Source organism: Mercenaria mercenaria, chromosome 5, assembly GCF_021730395.1.
Source record: "Mercenaria mercenaria strain notata chromosome 5, MADL_Memer_1, whole genome shotgun sequence".
Lineage (NCBI taxonomy): Eukaryota > Metazoa > Mollusca > Bivalvia > Venerida > Veneridae > Mercenaria > Mercenaria mercenaria.
The window spans coordinates 89,662,539-89,678,666 of NC_069365.1; the positions used below are offsets into that span (position 1 = coordinate 89,662,539).

Below are 16,128 nucleotides of genomic sequence, written 5' to 3' on the forward strand. Positions count from 1 at the left end.
ATTCAACTCTGCTTCGAGCATTATAAAACCAGAGGTAGGAGACCAGCTTTGTTCCTCATTAACACTTGGAACACATTCGATTGTACTGGTGCTTTACACTTGGCAAACTTACAGAGAAGCTTCTGAACTTAAGATTTCCACAATCCTCTTATAAAAATTTGCTCGTATGGATTATAAGTCGCAACAGTATCAGAATGCAGTCTATTAGCGGTCAAATGCGTGAATAAAACAGCCAAATGATAATTTACAGACTGGTCCATAAACTAGTTTTACAACTTTTTTGTTGGGTTTAGCGTACTACAAACACAATTATAGGTCATATGACGACTTTCGAGATTTGATGATGGTGGAAGACCCCAGGTGCCCCTTCGTGCATTATTTCATCATGGGCAGAACCACCGACCTTCCGTAAGCCACCCGCATGGCTTCCTCACGAAGAATTAAACACCACCATTCTATCACTACACTGGATAAAACAAAACAGTACAAGATACTTGTCAAGTAACACTTTATTGAATTCAACTTGGGGATTTAATTTCAAACGATTAAAATAATATTGAAATATAACTTTAGTGCTGCTACTTGATAATAATAGATATGACAAATATGAGATTACCATGCAGTTCAATGACCTTCAACCCTCATGACCAAATGTAGAATACAGAAAAGATATACTTTAAATATTATTTTATCATATTTTGTTTCGATTTAAACCCTTGTCATGTTTTGCCCAAAAGCCTCAAACTCTACACTAGTCCCCTGTATAGTGATGATAAAGTTTGACTTATTTAATACTAAAACATAAATGCAAAATTACAGCAAAATAATACATAAATATTCTTTTCTTAGAAAAATTGCAAAAATAAAATCTTTATCAGCACTGATTTGTTCTCATATACAAAATTCTAAATCTAATGTAAAAGAAAACAAAGCTGTTCCATAACCTCCAAAAAGTAGCTTTTAATTTCTTTTATACTAGGGTTCTGTATAAAACTAATGTAGAACTATAAAGCAATGTAACTATTCAACAACATTTAACTGTATACATTGAACACAGTAATATAAAAGATAATACTTTTGTCTCGACATCTTGATGTATTATGTCCACTTATCATTTTATGAACAATTTCTTCAACCATTTATATTCTCTTTTATTAAACAAGTTAATTTTTTAACATGCAAAAGAAAAAACACAAAAAATCCTAAAAAATAAATGTCAGATCACAAAAAAGAAGTGTCATGTTTAAACAATTGGCTACCTGCATGTTTTTTTTTTTTACTGTAACTGACCTTGTTTAAAGTGCATGTTAATAAGAAATGAAAATTTAATAAAAGAACAAACACTTTACTTCAACACCTGATAAACCAAATATGCTGGAAAACTAATTATGCTGTATATGCATGATTACAAAATAAACTGACATAATTATATAAAACATTTGATCACAGAAACAAGTGGATGGAGAATATATCACTAAATTTCGCAAAATCCTCCCAAAATTTGCTTTGAATATTCAATATAAACCATCAATACAGAAAGCTTGTGTATATAGCAAACAGTGCAACATTACAAGGTTTCCAAACAAAAGGTTAATTAAATCAATACCTCATTTCATTTAACAGTTTTGGTTGAAGGACAAAGGTGGATTTTCATTTTTAACGGTTTACAAAATATCGGTGGGCAGTTCGATACTTTTCCCTTGTTCAAAAGTGCATACACAATATATTTTTTGGAAAAAATACCCCTGTATAAGAACTCCTTTCTGAAACCAATTTATGTTACAAACATTTCATAAAATAAAATTGTTGAGATTCCATTTTATTTCCACACAAATTTTCTCTTTTTCAGCACACAAAAATGTTAAACAAAAACTACTTAAAAAGTAACAAAAACATACACGAAATCTGCATGTAAACGAAAAAAAAAGAGAAATCAAAATATTAGTTTGGAATGAGAGAAAGTAAGTGTTATAAAACAATGTTAAGCATACTTCTAATAATGGCCCCGCTTGATATACAACAACACTAATGTTGAAATATGATATCACAATAAAATGTTTTGAAACAGTTATAATTATATTCATTTGATCTCATTTCAATTTTTACAGAATTCTTATAAATAAAAGAACACAGACTGTGTAAAACTATGAAAACACAAGCAAAATATCGGAAAAGTCAGAAGAGCAACAAAAAAAAATTGAAAAAAAAAGTTTGTTCATTTGCTTGTTGTTAATCTCTGGATCTGTTAACCTTCTTCAAATGAAATGGTATGCAAAGCTAAATTCTTCTTTTTCTACAGAAATGCATGAAAACAAATGATTGAAATATGTTTTACATAAATTCAAATGCCTTCACTTGTTAGATAAACACTAAACATTTATTGCAAACAAATTAAGTATACAGAACGCCTTTTTCCAGCTGCGAAATGCAAAAATGGAAGCATCTTTTAATTGTCTAAATTCTAATCTCTTAAGTCAGTGATCACCATAAACCTGATGACTTGCCACCTGGTGGTTGACGAACTTTCTGTATAGGTGCCGGCGGGGATTGCACTGTTGGGGCAGGTGATGGTTCAGTTTTCTCTGTTGAAGTATTGTTGACGTCTGTAGGAGTAGTGTTAGATTCATTGCTGTCTTTTTCAGATTCTTCATTTTCATCTTTTTCTTGCTCTTCTTCATCTTCCTTTTTCTGTATAAAAGAAACAAAACTAAATTACCTTCTCATTGTATTTTTCTTTAAAAATCTGAATTGTCACATTTCGACAGACCAGCTTGTTCGTCAGTATTTTATTTGCAAAAAGAAAAACATGCAAAAAAACTTTTTGACACCAAAATTAATGAGTACTTATTCAATTTTATCACTGTCAGACAAAAATTAAACTTTGGACAGGTTGTGTTTTAACATGAAAAAAAAAACCGCCATCTTTTTAAGAACTTTTATTTTTTTTCTCAAAAAAAAAAAAAAAAAAAAAAAAAAAAAAATCAACTAAATGGTCCTATCAATGTCATTACCCACATTTATGTAAGGGGACTGATTGAGGACTTTAGTATTTTTTCTATATAAGCAAATAGATAGGCATGCTACTAGTATGCTTGCAGCAGTTTAAGGTATTTCTGTACAGTAATGATTATATCAGTAATGGCAGATGATATCATTATTCAATTAAACTAGTTCATACAAAAATGAAGAATTTTCATGCATATTAAACATTAATTTTTGTCAGAAATGTGTACCCAAACAGAAGAACTTGAACTGTGTTCACTTTAAAAATGTTTTCTGGAACAAAATATTATGGTGAAGGATAACAAGTTGAGCACCACAGGTGAACAATCACTGATTTTTCTCCCAAAAACAAAATACCATTCGAGGGGTGAATGCGAAAGAGTTCTAAGTGCTTCTTTATTTATATTCACCCCTCGCATTGGAAAATCTATTCTAAAGTCAACAGGTCAAATACCAGTGTTCATTTACTTGTGGACTGGACTACTGTGGTATTAGTTTTAACATTTTTGTAACAAGTTTTAGTCAAATGTTTTGTTATTGTATACAGGAACATAACATGGTAAAACAAATCTGGTAATGATTGCTATATATAAACTTCTGACAGTATGAGATGTTGTTGAAAAGACAATGTCCTTTTTCAGTTCATACATTTGTGTTTATGTAATTCTGAATAAAAATGAACAAAATGGCAAAAATACTGACATTCTTGATTGTGTATCAGTAGGGTGTATCAACTAACTAATCTAATTCCACAAATTAATTTTGTTCAAATTATAGAAACAGGTACATTATAACTATACTGAGGGTTGCTTTCAAACAGAGGAATTATAGAAAATACAAGTCATATTACACCCTAGCAATATAAATATACTTAACACTGTCTGCGGGCTTGACCCTGCAATGTAAGACGGGTTCAAAACATGTCAATTACAATGATACATAAATTCACACATTCCATAAGTTTAACTTCATGCTTTTTCAGATAACAATGACACCAAAATCTCTCTGCTGATGAGTTTCCAAAAATGTATAAAGTTGTCATCTTGTTTTTATAATTTCGAAGACTGTTTAATACAGTTTATCTTGGACAGTTTTACACCATAGTGGTAAGGTCCTGACCTATTGAATCTTCAATGTAAGACTGTTATAATTTTTGTAAAGATAGTACAGCGGATCTCAAAGCCATGCTAGATTTCTACGTTGCCTTTAAGAGTGCATTCAGACTTCAATTGCGGAAGACTATAACCTCTGAATAATTTCTGATTAACAAAGTAACAGCATAAGGGGATAAAATACAGTGCACTGTTTCAGTCTCAGGATTTCATTATGCAGTAAAAAATCTCACATTTATACAACCCAATAATGTTAGCATGTCCCTAAAACAAATTTACCAGAATTGTCCTGTTTTATAGTAATGGTGAACTATAAATAACTGATCAGCAGAGAGATGGCAATAAGTGTGAGCATGAAAATTTTAAATGATAAATGATGATGACTTCTTATATTCAAACACTAATTAAAGCATTTTTTACGTCATGCAAGATTTTAAAGCCATTCCTGTTGAAACATTCCGTTCATTTTTACGTCAAGGCCTATCTACCAATATTAAGATCAGCAACATAAATTAAGCAAAGCAATTACATTTGCAAAAGAAGTTGTATGAATACAGAACTTTTCTTTTTAATTAAAGACTTTGGATGAAAGGATGCAATTTCAAAATACAAATCTGATTTTGTTTTATTCTGTGTATATTTCATAGTAGATAAAACAATGTTGATGACTGGTACAGTTGTTCATAAATTATGGGTTGCATCAATTAATTAAAAAATATTATTTTCCATACTGAACCACATGGGATCATGTTTTCACACAATTTGCTTCCCTTGTAACCAGAAAGTAATTCAGGTAAATGAATCATGGATCCCCCATCCCATGCCTTCAACATTTTCCCAAGAAAATGACAGTAATGTTGTGAGATACAGAAAAGTGTTCAGAATTGAAGACATTTGAGCCGTGCCATGAGAAAACCAACATAGTGGGTTTGCGACCAGCATGGATCCAGACCAGCCTGCGCATCCGCGCAGTCTGGTCAGGCTCCATGCTGTTCGCTTTTAAAGCCTATTGGAATTGGAGAAACTGTTAGCGAACAGCATGGATCCTGACCAGACTGCGCGGATGCGCAGGCTGGTCTGGATCCATGCTGGTCGCAAACCCACTATGTTGGTTTTCTCATGGCACGGCTCATTTATCCTTTCTCAGTGATATTAGCATATACTTGAACCAAGTTTTGTAAAAACCAAATAATTTTTTTTTGTTTTGGATCTGGTAAACAACATTCAGATTCAATGCTACATGAAAACAGGTAACAGAACTTTAAAATTCTGTGGAAAAACAACCTTTTCCTGACCTTTAATGACAAATATACTTCCTATGTTGTTTGTTAACACAGTGTCCGAAAATTTAGAAAATCTTAAACAATATTCAAGGCACATCACAATTAAGTTTTATCTTGGAAAAAAGTTATAAATGAAAGGACAAGCTGAGCTATTAGCCATTATCATGCCCGAGAGAATTGATTCTGCCTTCGCAATCAGTGTAGCTCTTCATCAGCCTGCATATCAGTGCAGTTTGATCAAGATCTACACTGTCCGCCATCCAGTCAGTATCTTTTTGGTAAGCACCCCTTTTAACGGTCCATGGTATTGTCCAATTGACAGATGGACAAGTTCATTATAGAAATTTAGCAGTTTAAGGGTTAACCAAGGCATCAATTTTAAGCTATGGAAACTGTTAGCATTATTTCAGTATGACAAAAGTTGTCTCCCTTAAATGATTCAAACAAGAGGACCATGATGGTCCTGAATCGCTCACCTGTCTCCACATGACCCAATTTTCATGAGATCCATTGAAAAATATGGCTTCTAGAGAGGTCACAAGGTTTTTCTATTATTTGACCTAATGACCTAGTTTTTGAAGGCACATGACCCAGTTTTGAACTTGACCTAGATATTATCAAGGTGAACATTCTCACCAATTTTCATGAAGATCTCATGAAGAGTATGGCCTCTAGAGAGGTCACAAGGATTTTCTATTTTTATACCTACTGACCTAGTTTTGACCACACGTGACCAAGTTTCAAACTTTATCTAGATATCATCAAGGTGAACATCCACACAAATTTTTATGAAGATCCATTGAAAAATATGGCCTCTAGAGTGGTAAAAAGGTTTTTCTATTTTTAGACCTACTGACCTAGTTTTTGACCGCAGTTGACCCAGTTTCAAACTTGATCTAGGTATCATCAAGATGAATATTCAGACCAACTTTCATACAGATCCCATGAAAAATATGGCCTCTAGAGAGGTCACAAGATTTTTTTTATTATTTGACATACTGACCTAGTTTTTGACAGCACTTGACCCACTTTAAAACTTGACCTAGATATCATCAAGATGAACATCTGACCAATTTTCATGAAGATCCATTGGCCTCTAGAGAGGTCACAAGGTTTTTCTATTTTTAGACATACTGACCTAGTTTTTGACCGCAGTTTCGAACTTGACCTAGATATCATCAAGATGAACATTCAGACCAACTTTCATACAGATCCCATGAAAAATATGGCCTCTAGAGAGGTCACAAGGTTTTTCTATTATTTGACCTACTGACCTAGTTTTTGAAGGCACGTGACCCAGTTTCGAACTCGACCTAGATATCAAAAAGGTGAACATTCTGACCAATTTTCATGAAGATCCATTGAAAAGTATGGCCTCTAGAGAGGTCACAAGGTTTTTCTATTTTAAGACCTACTGACCTAGTTTTTGACCACAGCTGACCCAGTTTCGAACTTGACCTAGATATCATTAAGATGAACATTCAAACCAACTTTCAGACAGATCCCGTGAAAAATATGGCCTCTAGAGAGGTCACAAGGTTTTTCTATTATTTGACCTACTGACCTAGTTTTTGAAGGCACGTGACCCAGTTTAAAACTTGACCTAGATATCATCAAGGTAAACATTCTGACCAATTTTCATGAAGATCAATTGAAAAGTATGACCTCTAGAGAGGTCACAAGGTTTTTCTATTTTTAGTCCTACTGACCTAGTTTTCGACCGCACGTGACCCAGTTTCGATCTTGACCTAGATATACATTCTGACCAACTTTCATTAAGATCCCATGAAAAATGTGACCTCTAGAGTGGTCACAAGCGAAAGTTTACGGACGGACGCCACGCGATCACAAAAGCTCACCTTGTCACTTTGTGACAGGTGAGCTAAAAACTGTTAGCATTATTTCAGTATGACAAAAGTTGTCTCCCTTCAATGATTCCCAACACCAGAGTGACAAACATATGCCCGAAGATATACTCTGTTTCTTACTAGCTTGTTACAAGCCAAAATTTTACAACAATAGAAGTTATCTCCCTTTGTTAACTGATATATACCATTTCATTCTAGCATGTTAAGATGCAATATTTACCTGCTGCCCATAGCCTGCAGGGTATTCTTCACCAGTTATAGGATTGTACTGCACTGAAAGACAATATATTTACAACTGTTACATTTATTACACATTCTTTCCTTTAAGTTCTTAAATCAACTGCCAAAACTGTCATCTGATCAAGTTAATGCAAATCCTGAAAAAAAAAGAAACATTTATAAATTAATTACAAAATGTTGACTGAGTCTACAATGAGAATCGGATAATCCTTCAAAATTTCTGAAAAAAAAAAAAAAAAATCATTATCTTTTACCAGACTGAAAATAAAAGATCATAGCAAATTTATACAATTAAAACAATTTTAACCTTTAGCCTGCTGGCGGCAAGTGATTCTGCCTTTGCAACCAGTGCAGTCTGATCATCTGATCATGGTCTGCACTGTCCGCTATTCATTCAGTAAATTTTCATTGAACACCCCTTCGAATAATAAATGGTACTGCCCAAATTGAACGATGGACCAGTCCATTTTAGAAATTTAGCAGGTTAAAGGTTAAGCAAGATTTACAGAAAGTGGACTCTAAAACATACAGAATTTTCTGCTCTTTCCTTTTTTAATTAACTTCAGTCCAGAGTGCAAATCACATCAAAAATTTGATAACTTCTGACATTTTTTGCATTACACTAATCTCTTGTCTATTTAACAAAGTATCATTACAGAACTCCATTGTAAAGAGCCATGTACATTCATTGTTCATCAAATACAAAGCCTCAATGATCCCTTGTACAGCCTAAGATGATACTATGAAACGCCCTTACATTCAACTGTGGTAAAATCTGAAATACTATCCTGTTCAGTTTTGTATTTGGCCATGTAAGCATTTTATCATCTTAACATGTTATATAATGATCAGCAATGATTCCTTTTGCCTATTCATGCATGTTAGTAAACAATAACATGATAGTGTTGAAGCAATAGCTTTAACAATGATTTTTGAACAGCTTGTATCCTTAGTAATAATGATATAATCCTAAAAGTTTGCTTGTATCTTCATTAGATACAAGGATACAATAATAAAAGTTTACAGAATAATCTCGGTCACAGACTTGTAAGTATATATCATGTTTGACATCATGGGAGGGAAATAAAGTCATTATATAATGCTGATATTACACCAGTGTTAAATAACATTTTGAGACTAACATCATTTTAAGTATAGAAGATGTTGGTCTATATTAGCTTAACAAAGTAACTTCAATGTTTCAGCAGAAAAAGAAACATATGAAAAAAGTATAAAAATTACACCTGTGTCTTTATTTTGTTGAACAAAAAAGATAATTTGCTTGTCACAGCCACGCATTTTATTATTTCATTCAGCTTGTTTAATAAATCAATATGAAGATACTTGTTCAATATCCTGTATTTCTCTACAGCTTAAATACTGTACCATAAATTATGAATCAAACAGTAAGGGTGCTTGTTACTTTTTATATTCAGTTATAGACAAGAGGCCCAATCGAATTTTGAAAACAAGTGGCCCGTTTAAACTGGCCCAAGTCGCTCACCTGCTGAGGATCTTGACTATCTGACCTTGCTCTGATGTTTGGTGAAAATCTTTTTAGCAGTTTATTAAAAGTTATCTTAAGGGTTTCTATATTTTGCACTGACGGCCCCAAAATACACGGGTACTAAACAGTGCCTGCGGTACTGACTGTGCCGACGAGGATTGAAGGCACTTCGCTTCCTGTACCGCAGGTACTTCGTCAATGTTTACAAAACGAGCGAGATCGGTGAGTGATTTTTGTCATTTTTGTCATTTTGTTACTGCATGGAGTATTTTTTCAAAAATCGGGGAATGTAGCGGGGTGTAGATGTATCTTATCTACATATCCATGCTAAAATTTGTGGCAAATGAACAATTTCCTAGAAACGTAAGGACAAATAAGTTGTGAATGAAACCTGATTTTTTCACATCAGTGACTGTTTAGACTCGATTTCTTTTCACTGACCCAAACGATGTTGTCTCTGCCGTCGTAAATTATATTTATAAATGACATGTGATCTGCTAAAACATAAAATGTGTCCAGAAAATTCCGAATTTGAACGTTATGCTACTTTTGGAAAAGTGCCGCAGGCATTTTGACGATGCCGCAGCCCCTTCGAGGTGCCGCAGGCACTTTCAAAAAGTATCGGGACATAAATTTGGCCGAAACTAGACAAAGAGACAAATGGAAGAACAGAGAAACAACATTTCCTTCAAGAAAACGAAAAGAAAAGGGGTGTTGAATAGTATGCAGTGGAATGCAAGTCAACTGAAGTCAGGTACCCTCCAGAAAGCGGTCCGCAGAATAAAAACCCTACTTTTGTTTTCACGTAAAACAACCCGAAAACAAGCGAATATTAGCATGAAAAATGTCCTATTTTATGTAAAATTCATTCCACGAGTGGAATGATGCCCATTTGGCTCCCGATTTACACGCAAACGCGCGAAAAATGGAAAAATTAGGATCTACTTTTTAGGGACTTCTTTCGATACACCACGGAAGCACATTTTGACCGAATTACTGCATTGTAACCTCTGCCACGAGATAGATAGGTAGTTGTCGCGATACTTCAAGAAATTATCGTGATAAAGCGAAGTTTTCTAAATTGAAGAGTCTCAATAGTCAAAAGTTTCCTGTAAATATTATTGCGATGATTCACATTATAATCTCGATACCATTTGTGTAAGAGCCCATTGTGGACAGTTGACATTTACTAGCTAGACAGTTATTACGGTATAAAATCAGAAACTGTATTGATGTTTGAAATTTTCTGTAGTTATTTTAATAGCCTAATGTTTCCTGTAAATATTAAGTATATCTACAAAAAAAAAATATTTTAAAAATGTTTTCAGAAAAAAAGGAGAACTTAATATAGCTCATAAACGATCAAACGGGAGAATTTTAATAGTTTTTACATGTACGTAAAAACCTATTTTATTCCCTGCAAACAAAACTTTGAAAAAAAAAACAACAAACATATCGAGCAGCATAGGACGGGCAGAGAAGGCAATTTTCAAAAAGCAAAATGTTTTGGAATACAGTTTGCTTCAACGTACTGACCGGAACAATCGCGTACTATAGTTTAAGGTTATAAATTACCCGCGATGATAAACCGATTGCTAAACTTTTTATATTTGTGAATATAAAATATAATCGTACGAATGCGATTTATTTGAGATGTAGTTATGGGCCAAATTTATGAAACTTTTTGAAGTGCCTGCGGCACCTCGAAGGGGCTGCGGCATCGTCAAAATGCCTGCGGCACTTTTCCAAAATTGGCATAACGTACAAATTCAAAATTTTCTGGACACATTTTATGTTTCGGCAAATCACATGTCATTTATAAATATAATTTGCGACGGCAGAGACAACATCGTTTGGGTCAGCGAAAAGAAATGAGCCTATACAGTCACTGATGTGAAAAAAATCCGGTTTCATTCCCAACTTATTTGTCCTTACGTTTCTAGGAAATTGATCATTTGCCACAAATTTTAGCATGGATATGTAGATAAGATACATCTACACCCCGCTACATTCCCCGATTTTTTAAAAAAATCTTCATGAGTAACAAAATGACAAAAAATCACTCACCGATCTCACTCGTTTTGTAAACATTGACGAAGTACCTGCGGTACAGGAAGCGAAGTGCCTTCAATCCTCGTCGGCACAGTCAGTACCGCAGGCACTGTTTAGTACCCGTGAAATATGAACCAATAGAACAAACTTGATAGTTTGGCGACAGCACCCATAAGATACGGCCCCAAATTTATGATGATCCATTAAGCAGCTCAGGAGAACTTGTTGGAAGGTTTTTCTGTATTCTTCTTTAGTGGTCCCTTAAAGGGGCCAAACACCCCTATATGAACAAATTTAGGAGAGAACCTTATAATGATGCTACAGACTAAGTTTGATGAAAATCCATCTAGCAGTTCATGAGATAAAGTTGCTTTTAAGGTTTCTATTTTTAGCTCTATCAGCCCCTAAAACGGTCCAAGTGCCCTGATTTGAATGAATGTTGTAGTGGACCTTATAGCAATGCTACAGACCAATTTCAATGAAGATCTATCCAGCTGTTCACGAGGAAGTTGTTTAATGGTACATCTTTTTTTTACCTCAAGTAGTCCCTAAAGGGGGCCAAGTGCTCCAATTTGAAAAAAATTTCATGTTGGCCTTTGAGTGGTGCCATAGACAAAGTTTAATGAGTTTCCGAGAAGCTGCTTAAAGGGATTTCTAATTTCAGCTCTAGCTGCCCCTAGAAGGGGCAAAAAGCCCCCCATTTGAAAAAAAAATGGGACAGGACCTTATGATGCTACAAAGTTTGATGAAGATCCAGAGAGAGAATAAGTTGTGTTGAGGGTTTTCTGTTTTTAGCTCTGACAGCCCCTGAAAGGGGCCAAGCTGAACCATTTGAAAAAAAAAACTTTACACAGGTTTATGCCAGGAGGCAATAGACCAAGTTTGGTGTAATTCTGACCAGTAGTTTTAGAGGAGATGATGCTTATTATAATAAGTTACAAGAGTCCGTAGAACACAAAATGCCCCTCTTGATGCATGCATTAATTGCACAACAAACAGAATTTATTTGGTCACTTTGCACTGGATGTTTGACGTACCAACCTCAAATCAATAATTATGGGTCATTTACCAATAAGTAAACTCTGTATCAAATGTGATCTTAGACCAAAGCATTCTCCAGTTATCTGGCAAAAGAAAGTTCTACGTGGTCTTGACTTTTGACCTCATCTGCTGGTCATGTTCAACATCCCTATTAAGTTTCGTGATCCTAGGCCCAAGCATTCTCAGGTTATAGTCCAGAAACTGTGTAGCTGTTCCAGGTCACTGGTTCCTTAAAATCAATAGAGGTCATCAGCTGGCCATGACCATCCTCTCTAACAATTTTTATGATTCTAGGTCCAAGCATTCTTCAGTTATCATCTGGAAACCGTTTAACTGTTCCGGGTCACTGTGACCATGACCTATGACCTACTGACCTCAAAATCAATAGGAGTCATCTGCTGGTCATGGCTAACCTCCCTACCAACTTTCATGATCCTAGGCAAGCGTTCTCAGTTATCATCCGGACACCATTTAACTGTTCCGGGGTCACTGTGACCTTGACCTTTGGCCTACTGACCTCAAAATCAATAGGGGTCATACTACTGGTCATGACCAACCTCCCTAGCAACTTTCATGATCCTAGGCCCAAGCATTCTTGAGTTATCATCTGGAAACAGTTTAACTGTTCCGGGTCACTGGGACCTTGACTTTTGAGCAAGTGACCTCAAAATCAATAGGGGTCATCTGCTGGTCATGATCAACCTCCCTATCAACTTTCACGTTCCCAGGCCCAAGCGTTCTTGAGTAATCATCCAGAAACCAATTGGTCTATGGACTGACCGACATCTGCAAAACAATATACCCCACCGCACCTTCTTCGAAGGGGGGCATAAAAATGCTGATGCAGGATGCTAACGATGGATGCTGGACCATCCACCTATACTAATAGCTCACCTTGAACAAGGTTCAGTTTCAAGAACTAAAGAATTGTTTTATCTTTAAAGCTTGGAAATTAATGTCAAGTCTGTGGGAAAAAAAAACTGTGTACTTTCTGTAAAATTCATCAGAATAAAATAACTGCTGCTCAATATCATTTCAAGATATATTAGACAGAAATTTGTTAGTATTTCAATACATGCAAAATGATGATATAAAGCATGAAATACCATGAATAGTTATAAGCATACCAAGCATGCAAGAAATACCGCCCAGTATTTGAGCCGTGCCATGAGAAAACCAACATAGTGGGTGTGCGACCAGCATGGATCCAGACCAGCCTGCGCATCCGCGCAGTCTGGTCAGGATCCATGCTGTTCGCTAACAGTTTCTCCAATTCCAGTAGGCTTTAAAAGCGAACAGCATGGAGCCTGATCAGACTGCGCGGATGCGCAGGCTGGTCTGGATCCATGCTGGTCGCAAACCCACTATGTTGGTTTTCTCATGGCATGGCTCATTTATATTTAATAGTCATGCAAACTTATGTTACAGTATAACATATAGATACCCTCAACTTTTCCTTGATCTGCATACAAAAATGTAAAAAAAAAAAATCTCAAAGTTATGAAAGTTCAAATAATCTAAATAACAGTTTTTTTTTTAAAACAGAGCAGTTTTTTTCATTTACCTTCAAAGCTTATGTAAAATCAAGATTTAATTAATTTAAAGTCTTGGTCAAATTGTTAATATTTAATAACATCTAAACTTTTACTGTTTTTGTCTTGTTTTGACCAACTGTCATGTCAGAACATACACGGATACAAAAAAGACATTTGTTAAAGGCTGGATTACTACTACTTGCTATTATTTAACGAGATGTTCTTTTTAAAAAGATGCCAACTATTTCATGTATTAAACACATAAAATGTTGACTATTTTTTAGAAAGAACACCTTGTTACTGTTTTTGTTATTATTCATACCTAGACAATAGTAACGTTAAACACATTGTGAACCTACATTTGAGTTCTATGTTCAACATTAGTTTCGCTGTATTGAAAAATACACATCTAATTTTGTACTAAGGGTGTACCTTTTCCCTTATTGAAGTTGCCCTGTCCCCTAACCATGCGTACTGGTTGTTGTTGTTGGTCTCGGGCAACTTGCTGAGGGTGGACCCGTCTGCTATCATAATCTTGACATGGGGATGACTCCTGGGTCTCTTCATGGGTTATGGGGTTAAACGTACCCATGGCTATATATAAAACCTCATTTTATACTTATTTAAAATTACTTAAAAAGTGAATATCAGAATTCTTTTACAAGTACTTAATACTTTTCAATTAAATTGCGTATCTGTTTTATTTATGACTGTTAACACTACACAAAATTAATCTTCAAATTTTATATAAGAGTGTAAGAAAAGCAAAAACATCAATTTAAATACAGTGGAACCCCTGAAAACTAGACACTTCTCTAAACTTAACACTAGAATTGTTAACCTTCTGGCCGATTAAATAATATTCCCATAGCACTACCTTCCTTTTTATGAAATAAAGACTTGCCCCCATGTTCACAGACATTTCGGTCTTAGCTGAGTTTGATCATGAAACCTTTTTTGCCATTTATATCTAAATTCCTTGCAAGATTCCAGAACGGGCCACAAAGCAGCTGGAAACTGGTGGATTACAACTAAAACTGACATTGGCCTCTATACTATGATTATATATCTGTATACTTCAATTAGAATTAATTCTTTCATCCTTTCAGAGTAATTGAAAGGACAACAATCTGTAAGTCACGAAAGGTGCCATAACTCTGCCAAAAAGTGGTGGACTGTAACCAATAACGATATGGCCTGCATTTAATAATCATATACCTGTCTACTAAAAATGAATTCAATCCAGTCATGCTTTAAAGAGTTACAGCCTTACAGGTGCATGACTGGACTGACCCCTGCACGGCATGGTGACTCAAGTATACCCCGCCCCTAAACTACATTTATAGGTGAATAACTGTGAGCATGGTCCAGTATAATTTTCTTCTGTTCTAAAGTAACCAGTTCTAACCCAAAACCAGCAAAACTGAACTTTTCCTTGGGTCAATTTGCTGGGTTTAACATTGCACCTACACAATTATAGGTCATACAGCGACTTTCCAGCTTTGTTGGTGGAGGAAGACCCCAGGTGCTCCTCTTTGCATTATTTCATCATGTGCGGGCATCTTGGTTCAAAAAGCAGTTCAGTTTAGAGGGATGCCACTGTACAAAGAGTTATAAATGAAACCTGCATGCAAGAACAGTGCTCACTGCAACCCAAGCAAAATACAAACTAGCAAAACATCAAAGTAACTACAGAAAATTGTATAACAACTGTTAATGGGTAGTACAGAATTAAACAAAGAGCAGGTACCAGTAAGTCTGGTTATTGCAATTCATGCATTGGTTGCATCAGGCAGAGTAAGTTCCTAAAATGAACTGGCTGCAGACAATATGTTGTGATTTTCAAAACTGCCCTATTGTGACCCTGGTCATGTACGAAGTGGTCAATCTAAATCAACCCAAGTCCAACAAGCGAATTCGATGAATTGGAATTCTCCGCCAAAAGGGTCAGAGTTGAGGAACGGCAAAAAAATATATCCAGCAAAAAGTTAAGAATGTTACCAAGAAGCAAATAATTTCATTAGTCAAAATCAAATTAAAAGAAAATGAATGGTTTGTTTGGGTGGGGCTGGGGGTGAGGATACAACAGTTTACATGTTGATTATTAATATTGATAGAAAATGAAAAAAAAAAAAATGGTGGTGGTCAGGGCTCCGGAAATTTTGATAACTCAATCGGTCCGAAACGAAAATCCTGACATCGACGCTACCCCACCCACTGCATTCCCAATATTACATATTTTGTAAAATGTGATAGAGTAAAGATATAATCATGTCATGCATTAAAACTGAGTTACCGGTCACCGCGTGTTTCCATACAATGAAGACAGTTATTCAGTGTTATGTGTGATTGTTACTTTGTTTAAATTTCGATTTTTTTCCGAGAAAATACTTGTAAGGATAAAATTACCGAGGCATTGACACCGTGTGCGTAACTAGTCTAAAAGCCAACGCACGTGACCGGTACCATATACACGGCAGATACTTT

The 16,128-nt window shown here is 35.2% G+C and overlaps 1 protein-coding gene across 4 annotated transcripts in view; it reads right to left on the reverse strand.

The window, feature by feature from the left end:
• Positions 1 to 493: 493 nt before the first annotated feature.
• LOC123557903 (microtubule-associated protein Jupiter-like) overlaps positions 494 to 16,128 on the reverse strand; it is a 45,842-nt gene continuing 30,207 nt past the window's right edge. The window contains exons 6-10 of one of the 4 annotated variants that reach the window (XM_045349683.2): positions 14,074 to 14,235; positions 13,551 to 13,568; positions 7,487 to 7,539; positions 3,879 to 3,898; positions 2,550 to 2,688 (exon numbers count right to left, since the gene is read on the reverse strand). In XM_045349683.2, the coding sequence (XP_045205618.1) occupies position 2,688; positions 3,879 to 3,898; positions 7,487 to 7,539; positions 13,551 to 13,568; positions 14,074 to 14,235 (254 nt within the window). In that variant the 3' untranslated portion in view covers positions 2,550 to 2,687. Of the gene's footprint in view, positions 2,689 to 3,878; positions 3,899 to 7,486; positions 7,540 to 13,550; positions 13,569 to 14,073; positions 14,236 to 16,128 lie in introns of all 4 variants that reach the window. The other 3 variants (XM_045349679.2, XM_045349681.2, XM_045349682.2) reach the window with 3 other exon arrangements.